This window comes from Boleophthalmus pectinirostris, unplaced genomic scaffold (assembly GCF_026225935.1).
Source record: "Boleophthalmus pectinirostris isolate CB_2022bp ecotype Guang Dong unplaced genomic scaffold, ASM2622593v1 HiC_scaffold_3, whole genome shotgun sequence".
NCBI lineage: Eukaryota > Metazoa > Chordata > Actinopteri > Gobiiformes > Gobiidae > Boleophthalmus > Boleophthalmus pectinirostris.
This window is the reverse complement of record NW_026571299.1, coordinates 13,266,632-13,277,769: the sequence shown is the minus strand read 5'-3', so window position 1 is coordinate 13,277,769 and position 11,138 is coordinate 13,266,632. Positions and strand designations below refer to the sequence as shown.

Here is an 11,138-nt window from a genome sequence, read left to right as displayed (position 1 = left end):
AGAATAGTATATATTTGTACTTGTTTATTATAGGCACTCAAGTTTATTTGCATAGCACAGCTCGTACACAAAGTAAGTCGAAGTGCTTTACAGAAATAAGAAATACATTAAAATCACAATAAAAACAATCAACATAAAATTAAAAAGAGAGAGAAACATTAAATAAGAGAGAACCATTATACCACGTGGTCTTGCACTAGTTCAAGATGAAAATGTTCAGGAAAGAAAACATTTTATCCAGTTATGTGATTTTTTTTAGTATTGATACTCGCTCAAATGAGTATCCAGTTTTGATGTTAGTTTTAGTATCTATTAGTGTCTGATTTTCCATACTTTTGACAACCCTATGATCTACAGACAATTATGATCTTTTCTAAGTGAAAGTTTGTCTACAGATTGGATCCTTTTTAAATGTAGATGAGGCTCTAGAAAGGCTCCAACTTTCATTGAAATCCACTGTGTGTAACTTTTAGACAACAAAGTAGGCTAAAATAAAAGCATCTTATAATACTCATAATTTAAGTTACAAAATGCTAAGACACTTATTATATTTCTTATAGTTTTTCTTATAATGCCAAACACAAAAATAGAGAAGTTAGCTAATATAAAGCCAACACAGACATTACAGACGAATATGTTGACAAATACCTTCCCTAACATGACATTAGGAGCGACATCGGATGTACGTTTAGGCCAACAGGAAATCAGTCACATCTGTTAAACCACAGGAAACCAACACTGACTCACGACAACAATTTAAAATTTAAAAAACACTGTTCAAAAATAGTTTTATGGATCACAGCATGACATGCATGACTGCTCTGCTGGTGCGGAGGTGAAGGGTGTGGAACTCAGAGACATTTAAATGTTTTTTGTAGTAGCTTGTGTAAAAGTTGGACACTTCCAATGAAGAGTTTGTTGAAGTGATGAAGCAAAAGATGTGTGCAAGCAAGGAAACTGCAGGAATCCAAACTTACAAACCACATTTACTTAAAGGTGCACTGTGTATCTTTTCTGGTGGTCTGTCCGCTCAGTGCTTGTCTGAATGGAATGTGTTAGGCCAAATTAGGTTACAGGCCAGATCTATGGAGAGGAAACAACACTCACAGTAAAAATGTATGTATTTCAAGGTACTTTTGAGCAATAAAAACAACTTAAATTGAATGAATATAAAATGGATACGTTTAATGCCGTACTGTGGAATATTTTAGACAAAGCAATAACATCATTACAAACAAGCAGGTGGCGGACCCTCCTCGGTAATTGTAATTAAGAACATTTTTAGACATTTATCTGTACTTTTACTTGAGTATATTTTTAAGAACGTCGTCCAAAACTGCAAATTACTCAGTTCCCTTGTGTGGGAGATCGGTTATTTTTCAACTAGGGAACTAAAAGTCCAATTTTCAGCCAGTTTTGGGAAGTGCATCAAGTTATTTCATAATTCTGTGCAAATGAATTTCAAGTTATATATGTATATATGATTTTTTTTGTCAGCCTTGTTTGGGCTTGTGAGGCAGTAGTGAAAGGGAGAAAGAGGAAGGCCTGAAAACCTCACACGGGCAATTCACAAAAGAACCTTTCATCAGAGCTGATGACACCGTCACTGTCAACATGAGGAACGCGCTTCTCTTTGTCCTTGTACTGATCACAGGTAAATATTCTCTTTCTGTGATTTTATTTTAATTTAAGACCATTATTATTACCATTATTTATTTCAAATGCTGGGGGTTACTTTGTACTGTCATGAAACTTCCAAAATGGTAAATTCGCAAATGCTGGAGCGGATCATTTCTATCTCTGACCATTTTAACAATATTCATTAGTGAGGCTGATTTAACTTCTATAATCTTTTTTTTATCATGTTGTTTTTATTCTTATGCCCTTGACCCTGACGTTGAATTGATGTTGATTTTGGCTGCAATTTGCTTCCCACCAATTCTGAGGAAGGGTAACCTGACTTTTTGTCTTTGTACGTGATTTTGAAGCCTCTGTGTGTGTGGTGTCAGATCATAACCACCAAACACCAGCAAAGCTACAATAACAGCCAAAAAAGTAAAGCGTCAGGGACAGAAGAGTGATGGACATAGAGACGCAAAATACACACTCCAGCCAAAATAATTAGAGCACTTTACCACTATAGGAGAGGTGAATAATACATTTATTACAAGTGCAGCATCTCATCCACATCATCTATAGAAATTGTCCTCCGCAAATAATGACACCCAGTCCACAAAACATTGATATTAATCCAGTTTGAGGTATTCTTTAAAACTGAAAGGCAAGAGTATTTCCTCACGTGTCTGTTTACATCCACACAGCGCACGGGTTCGAAGTAAAGCTGTACATTAGCAATAGTGACTCTACTTCTTGTGTACGTTATCACTTATCTTTTATGCATAAAAAAAATCATGTATCTGAAGTATTGCACCACATTTCACAAATAATAACACAGTTTTGACTTTTATCTAAACTAGAAGTGCAGTGCTCTTGTAAGATTTTCCTCGTGTCTGTGGTGTTCGCGTTTTGTCGCACATTTAAAAATCGTTTAAGACAGAAAAATCCTGTAGTGTGTGGCAGCCTTTAGATTTAGACCAACTTTACTGATCCATCATCTACAAGTAAAAATAAAAATAATATATAAATATAGTAATACAAATGTATCTCAGCTACGTACAAGAGGTCGTAAGGAGAAACAGTGCAAAGATGATATAAAGGTGAGTTGTTGTACAGTTGTGTGGAGTATGGTATAAATGTAGTCCTGTAACTCTCACTGTTTTAGCAGAGCTGTTCTGCCCTTTTATGGTTAATGTTATGGTTCATTTGCAATTTGTGCCAGACTTGAACCTCACAAAGACCATTCTACTGTTAAAGGTGCGCGGTGTAATTTTTCTGGAGGGGGTCCACAATCTGTTTGTTTCCATGGAGATGTTAATCCTTTGGTTTAAATTGTCCACAGTAGTATTAAACTAATCTGTCTTGCATTTATTAAACTCCAGGTGTTATTTATTGCTGAAAAATATAATACATATATGATACAGTAATCTAAAAGAAAATATCCATTCTTACTGTGAGTGGGGTCGCCTCTCCATAACTCTAACCTGTAATTTGACTTGCAAGTCTGATTCATAATTTTATGGTCATTCTGTGGAACATTCTAGGCAAACAGGTGATGGACCCTCCAACAGTAATCATTGACTGCGGAACAATTGCTCCTTGGGGACCTAATAAAATGCTGTTGTTAAAGATAACGCTTGTATACAGAAGATTGATCTAAAAGTGTAAAATTGAGCTGTTTTGAACAGCAAACTGCATATTTTCTGTCCAAACAGAGTGGGAGATGCAGTGATGTGTATGTGCGTTTGTCGTGTACACATCTGTGACATGACAGTACTCAGTGTTTAAAATGTAACTAATTACGATTACATGGCTAGAATTATACTCAAGTACAAGTATAAGTAAACGTTTTAAAATCTGCTCATCTGTAGTTGAGAGGTTTTTCAAAGTTTGTGAGGGAAAATGCATTAGAGCCAGTGTATGGTGCCTATAGAAGTTATATTTATAAACTGCAAGGGTCAATACAAAATCAATACTAATGCTATAGCCTATTCAAAATAATAATTTAGTGGACGTTTTAATAATTTTTTTTTTTTTTTTTTTGTCTTACAGGATTTGGTGCTTCAGCTGATGTCCATGGGTGTCTTGGAGGCTGGTTTGAATTCACATGTAACTTCAAAAACAATGATAAACAACCCTCAGTTCATACCCCAAGAGGAACATTAAAAAATATAAGCACCAAAAATGAAAACACCTGGAAACTGGACAACACAACTTCACTGTACCACAAGACAACTGACAAAAACTTGACAGTGTCTGTCCAACAACTCACCAACAATGACTTTGATGACTATGAGTGCAAGTGGGAGCCTAAGAAAAAGAAAAAAGAAAAAGAAAAAGAAAAAGAAATAGAAATAAAACTGAAAAAAGGTAGGATCTATCTTAAAATGATTGACCACCAGTGCATTTGACAGGTTTTTCTAATTCTAATTTCTAATTAGTTGGGTGGGATAGTTCCTGTAAATATTTATCACAGTTTTACATCAGCTTTGTGGAAAGAGGTTGAGTTGAGTTTTAAAGCGTAACACAGAAAATCAGGGACAGTTTATGCACAAAGAAGATACTTTTCTAACAGTTTCATTAAGTAAAGTAAACATGTAGCTATTTATCATTCTAATCATAACTGTTAGATATGTAACATTATTCTTGGTAACAGTTACAGATTTACCTCTGCCTATATCATATTTCAAAACATTTTTACGTCTGGTCCCTGACAGTGAATTCTCGTAAGGCCTTTTTAAGCTGTCCTGACATTGTTATTATTGTTTTTGTTTGTTTGTTTGTTTGTTTGTTTTTAGGTAAACACTGCCCCCAACCCTCAAAACTACATGTTAACAGAGGGGCAAAACTTACCATAAACTGTACTATCACCTGTAGTGAGCATGAAGTGAACTTTATCTGCAAAAATAACACATTCACCTGTGACAAGAAGAGCTCAGGACGTAATTACACCATCAGTCATGTGTTAGCAGTGAATCAAGGGGTCTATTTGTGTGGCTGTGAATCACTTAATCCGTATTACAGAGTGTCACGAGAGAAAATACACCTCGGTAAGAGTTCGAGCTGAATTTCCCTCATTTTTTACACACAGATCATCATTGGACATTCTTTTCATTGTAAAACACAATATTGCTCAGAAATGGCTCAAAGGGCCTGTACCTGATGTGTTGTATTGTATTTGATCCAACATTTCTCCTGCCCCAGTACATATATTTTTTTGTATGAGCTGCTCTTGAGGTCAAGTAAGTCCACTGTGTGCAATCTGAACCAAAAAGTGCACTGTTAGCATGCTAGTTGGTACTGTGATGGTAAAGCTCTGGCCTCTGAAAGTTGTGAGCACTCATACGAACTCATCACTGAATAATTGGAATGCTCAAAAGAATAAAGTAAGTGAGGAGTTGCTTCACTTACATTACTTATTACTGCAAACTGTTTAAAATGATCTAGTTCTGGTTATCACATTGTAAGACCTGTTATACCTATTATTGACTTTTAAGTTAAATAATGTAAACAAATGTTTGCTTTTTTTTTTTTATATATATCTTCCATAGTACTTGTCAAGTCACCTACAGCACCACCAAAAATGAATACTGCAAACCCACACATTACTACCACAAAGTCACCACACAGTACAGGTGAGTTAAGCTTGCATTAAAACCGACCTATTATATTATACTTGTTTCCTCTTCTCATTTACCCTCTTGAAGTTGTATTTGGATAGCCTGATTCATCAGCCGGTTTCACTTCTTTTCACTTTGAACAAACCTTTTGACCTCGCAGTGTTAGAATTCGTTTTCTTGATGGTAGGCGGGTACTTTTTATAATTTAACCAATCACTGCTATTTGGTCGTGACTTATGTAATGCGCTGCTAACGGGGCTAACGGGTATATTAAGCTTTTCCCAAATCCCCATAGGAAGAAGGGCAGTAACGTCTTTCCCCTTGATAAAATTCACCAAATATTCTCTTTATTCCAGCTTTAAGTCTCAATCTTGGGAATCGTTGCCAACCCTGAATATATGGCTCTTTGCTGATTGGCTAGTGCCTGAACTTGCACTTCTGGGGTTTTTGCGATTGTATTGTATTTTGATTCCTGACCTAGTCACTGGAGAGAAATGAAATTAAGTGAACTCACTTGGTGGCGCCAGCCTGGCTCGTATTTGGAGTGACTCGTGCATGTTTGAGTAATCTTAAATGACTCATTTCAAGATCCCATATTGCCGATGATCTCTTGTTTTCACCACCACTGCCCTAGTCTGTAAGCCAGGCTGACACCACCTAGTGCCTCCGCTCAATGTCATTTCTCTGCAGTGACTAGGGCAGGAATTGGAATACACTAGACGGTTTGCAAGAACCCCAGAAGTTGTAGACCCGCACACCGGCTAATCAGCGACGAGCTGTGAAGCCATGACGTCAAACTCAAGCACCTGTCTGGTTCCCTTTTGTGGTACAGCACAACAGTAAACAAAGCGGTTGAGATCAATGTAGACAAAGACATACATTCTGTGTTGGCAGTGATTTCCGAAATTGAGGATTTAAAGCAGGAATAAAGAGAATGTTTGGTGAATTTTATCAAGGGGAAAGATGTTATTGCCCTTCTTCTTATAGGGATTTTGGAAAAGCTTAATATACCAGTTAGCCCTGTTAGTGACGCATTACATACGTCACGACCAAATAGCAGCAATTGCTTAAATAAAAAAAGTACCTGCCTACCGTCAAGCGAATGAATCCTAATGCTGCGAGTTCAGACGATTTTCACTAGCTACTGGCTACTAGTCTGTACATTGTTCCCCAATTTTATTTTCTTAATCAGTGATACCAGTAGGATTCGGCAGCATCATTTTGGTACAAAGTTTTTTAAAATCTGCTACTTGCTAGTTTGATGTGCAGCTATCCATCGGAGGTGCTGACATCTACACTTTGTTGTGATGATGTTTACAGTGACGTCTGAGCCTGGAATCGATCTCATGACGCTGGCCAATTAAACCTAATATTGATTTTATTTTTATTTTTACTAATGTTATTCAGTTATTTATTTTTTACATCTTCCATAGTGTCTGCCAAGTCACCTATAGAAACATCTACAAATCCAATTACTTTTACTCCCACACAGTCGCCACAGGGAACAGGTGAGTTGTGAGCCTTTATTTTACTGCAATTTTAAATATATGTAGAGATACTTTCTAAATTGTATTATTATTTTAAAGTGCTGCTGTCTAAATCCTAAAATATACCTTATATCAAATTCCAACAATTTCTAGATTCTAACCAACCAAAATAATTGCCATCTTAATTAAATCTAAATTTAATGTATGGTGACAGGTAACTTAGTGTTGTAGTTTCATTTTGACTTTTCAACTACAGATTAAACTTCTTCAAATTAACGCATACTTCTTAAAATATAACATTTAATACTCATATTAAGTAGAAATAAAGTCATGTTGGACCTTGGTTTGATGGTAGTTCAACAGGAGTTTAAAGGTGCACTGTGTAACATTTTGAGTGGAGGGTCTGCCAACTGCTCGACTCCTTGGAAATGTTCTTGCTTTGCCTGGAATTTTCCACAGTACGGCATTATGTATATTCAGTTGATTTTATTGTCAGGGCAGAACACGCTCCTTTAGCGCTAACAAAATAATTAAAAGGAAAATGCAAAGTGAGTTCTGAATGAGATTTACCTAAACATGAGCAGATAATGCGTCGATAATTGACTGACACATGGGGACAAAGAGAGAGGGGCTCAGGGGGAGACGCAGTAGCAGAGGACACAAGTGCATGGGACTTTAGAGAAAAAGTGAACTCTGGTTCTCTCAAACAAAACTGAGATTTACCCTGTCATTTATAAATAAGTGCTTTAGTGAAAAGACTGATGTTATGGAGTACGTCATTCTCATTTTTTTTTATATATATAAATGCAATTTTATAAAGGGTTTATAAATGATCAGTCTTATCTCACATATTGACAGTGAGTGAATATATTTTGAAAACCCAAATGAATGCACATTTGATCTAAGTTTAAATGTATTCATCAATGACAGCTTACCCATCCAACAATGACTTTAAAAGCTTTGACCTCACCTTAATGCAGTCGACGGGCTGTTACTAGTCCAAACCTACACCTGCTCCCTTCTGAGGTCAGTGTATCAGAGTGCATTGATTTGAAAGAGGCCATCACTCACCAAAATGCAGTGAACTGTGGCATGTCATTTGCTGCATGACAAACCCACTCATGAAACACACATTGAACCCCACATGGCTTTTAAAAAAGCTATAATGCAACTCTTGTCTTCTGTCTATAGTGTTATAAATGAGCATTTTATCTACAGATTACTTATGAAATGAGAGACTCAGTGTGAGGCAGTGAGAAGAGAGGAAATGTGGTGCTTTGAGCAGATTATAGTAAGTTTAGCGATAGACTAGAGTTTCTTGCACAGAGAGAAGCAGAGAGATGGTGGTGTTGTGCAAAGATGAACACCGGGGCTCTCTCTGCCTCTGCTGCAGCTCTTGTGTGTCTGTTCACAGTTTACTGCAGTGTTTCTGTGGGTCACAGAGCAGAGACTTGTCTGTACTCACCACAGAAGAGCAAAACGCCTCATGTGTTTTCACCGGTGTCCAAAGGCACGTGCCCGGTGTGTGCGGAGCGCCTTATAGAAAGTAATGGAGGCAATAATTTTGCTGAGGGTCAAAGTGTCTCGTGTGCGTTGGCCACACATATCCCAGACCACAGCACCCTACAGTCAAGTGTAAATCCAGCATGAGCCCAGGGTAAAAATGCCATATTGTAGAATATTCCAGGCAAAGCAATAACCTCTCCATGTGGACAAGCAGATGGCTGAACCCCCAAAGAGAGATGTTACATAGAGCATCTTTAAGGTTTATAAGGAATTTCATAAACTTAATTTTTAATATCTTTACAGATGGTTGGAGAAATATAGTTATTGTAATGGTGGTCTGTATAATCATTTTACTGCTCGCCCTCGCCTTCTGCCTCCACAAAAGTATGTATTTACACTATCATGATCTCTTTAAACTCTAAACATTGTAGTGGAAAGCTGCATTGTATTTTACTGTATAATTTAATCACTGGCATTTCCTCTTTCAGAATGGTGCACTTTCACAAAACCAGTGGCCTCTCTCAAAGAGGTAAGTATGATTCTATAAAATGTGACCATAATGTAGCAGTACAGTACAGTACAAATAGCAGTGTGTTTCTGTATACCCAAAGCAAAAGCAGGCTTGATTACACTAATTTGATTAAGTTTAAGAATGAGAGAGAGCTACACAATAGGGACCGCTCTTTTTGAAGCAGAGCAGCTCAGTTAGGATGGACAATTTGGAGAGAAAAATGTACAGTTTATAGGATTTCGTTCAAAGTACATGTTTGAAATATGTCCAGGAGAAATCTGAAATATAAACACACACAAATCTCCTTTCTGAACATGTTGGTGCAGATCTAAACTATAGGGTTAGCAGTTTTATTCAGAATAAGATAGGAGATCTTGTTGTTTTTGGAGAAAATTATAGACCTAGGGCTTTGCGATTTGCTAATTGTGTTCATTGAAATAGTCATTTTTATTCAATAGTGATTAATTTTGCTGCCCTAGAGGAGCTATTGTTGTGTCTTGTAGGATTTTACAACATTCCAAATTATTCCCAAACTCACATTGTGCGACTGAACAGATGTCTTCAACACACAGGCAGTTTTGCTTTTACTCATTTTTTGGGTGAAAACATGCAGTCAGTGGTGGTACACACAATCTCCTTTTTGGTGTAAAATATCAAGAACCAGCATCAGAACCACAAGGAAACATCAGCTCATTCTTACAGATGTATGAACCCACTGCCAACAGACGAAAAAAGAGAAATAAAAGCTGATTAGCACTAACTGCGCTCAGCCCCTGGAGAACAGCGCCACACAATGGACATCTTATGAAATACAAACTCATTCATCCATTTAATATCTAGTTGCTTAAAGGGCCCATATTATTCTGTATTATGATCTAAGGTATGTTATTTCCTCATCAAAAACATAGCCAGAGTTTTGTTTTGTTTCATTCACACATGTAATGTAAATGTAAAAACTATATGTGGAACATTCAAAGCAAAGTAATAGCATATCTTTTTTTTTTTTTTAAACTGAAAAATTCAACATTTTAAACAATGTCTGTATATTCACTTATTTTGTCTATAACTTGTTTTTATGGGTGTGTTTAGAAGGAGCACTGCTATGATGAGATACAGGAGCGCCCCCAGCAGCTCAGTTCAGGAACTGTACTGAATACCGTCTATGCCACTGCTACGCTTGATCATATGAAGCCTGGGCCTCACAGCACTGGGCACAGTGCAGATGCAGTATTTAAAGACAATGTCCTCTACGTGCAGTACTGAGATTAAAGAAACTGTATGCAAGATTTTTATTTTATGTTCAAATAAAATATAGCTTTTAGTAATAACTATTTAATGTTGATTTATTTACGAAACCACTGCACATGTCTCATTTATTTATTTATTTGGTATAATTGATTTATAATTGATTTGGTCTGCGTATGTCACAACTAGTGCCCATGTCCAATGAGTAGTAGTTGTTTTTTGTTCTTGTACTGTTACAAAATTGATTACTTCTTCCCACTATGCAGTATCGAACTGGTATTGGCAGAGGTGGAACCAAGTCGTTGTTTTGCAAGTGTCAAGTAAGTCTAAAGTCTTTGACCTCAAGCCGGAGTCAAGTCCCAAGTCAAATACTGGCAAGTCCAAGTCGAATCTTTAGTCACTGACCCATAAGTCCAAGTCTTTAAACCAAAGTATCAAATATACCTTTGATTTTTGCAATGTATGTGACTTTGAAGATAAATTGTACTTTAAAAATCATACTATATTTGTATATGAGTATTTATAGAGTATGTAAGAGAGAGTAGAAATCAATTTAGTTATTTTTTCCTTTTTAAATCGACGTGACATTGACAAGATCGCAGTGTGAATTACAGTCAGAATAGAAAAAATTCAGATTTTAAAGTGCCTCTCAAGTCTTATCAAGTCACAGGCCTCAAGTCCGAGTCAAGTCCCAAGTCACTGACCTTCAAGTCCAAGCCAGGTCCCAAGTCTTAGTCCATTTTATCAAGTCAAGTCTCAAGTCCTAAAAATAGTGACTCAAGTCTGACTTGAGTCCAAGTCACAACTTGCAAGTCCCCACCTCTGGGTATCAGTATCAGCGAGTACACTAAGGCCAAGTATCGGTATCGGTGTCAGATCCTCCCCAAAAATTGGTATTAGAACAGGGGGCAGGGGCAGCAGAGGATCATTGGGCTTGACCTCTCAACCCCAACCCCCATTCAGACGGTGCATGCTGTTATTATGTCCTTGTGCAAGACACTTCATAAACTTCATCTCCAGTGTTGAAATACAGAAGAGGATGAATGTCTTGAATGAATGCATGTATATTCATTTGGATGCACCCCCACTCAACCCCACCACAAATCCATAAGACTCAGAATAATATTATGTGGAGGTCTCTGCAACATACCT

At 37.0% G+C, this 11,138-nt stretch overlaps 1 protein-coding gene across 2 annotated transcripts; it reads left to right on the top strand.

Moving 5' to 3' along the window:
- The first annotated feature begins 876 nt into the window (after positions 1 to 876).
- Positions 877 to 10,072, top strand: LOC110163461 (uncharacterized). Of its 2 annotated transcripts, XM_020928418.2 has the most exons (9): positions 887 to 1,116; positions 1,498 to 1,654; positions 3,670 to 3,987; positions 4,416 to 4,667; positions 5,169 to 5,252; positions 6,671 to 6,745; positions 8,534 to 8,614; positions 8,719 to 8,759; positions 9,831 to 10,072. In XM_020928418.2, the coding sequence occupies exons 2-9, from the start codon at positions 1,615 to 1,617 to the stop codon at positions 10,002 to 10,004; spliced, it is 1,065 nt and encodes a 354-aa protein (XP_020784077.2). In that variant the 5' UTR covers positions 887 to 1,116; positions 1,498 to 1,614; the 3' UTR covers positions 10,005 to 10,072. The 2 variants fall into 2 exon arrangements, with proteins under 2 accessions (XP_055016805.1, XP_020784077.2); XM_055160830.1 differs by lacking the exon at positions 6,671 to 6,745 and having other exon boundaries at positions 877 to 1,116.
- Positions 10,073 to 11,138: the final 1,066 nt, after the last annotated feature.

What these genes read in the sequence shown, in the direction of transcription:
- LOC110163461 (XM_020928418.2), top strand. Translation starts at nt 1,615, where the DNA reads ATGAGGAACGCGCTTCTCTTTGTCCTTGTACTGATCACAG. An exon ending in AGAAATAAAACTGAAAAAAG is followed by an intron (nt 3,988 to 4,415) that starts GTAGGATCTATC and finishes GTTTGTTTTTAG; the next exon opens with GTAAACACTGCCCCCAACCC. An exon ending in AAAGTCACCACACAGTACAG is followed by an intron (nt 5,253 to 6,670) that starts GTGAGTTAAGCT and finishes CATCTTCCATAG; the next exon opens with TGTCTGCCAAGTCACCTATA.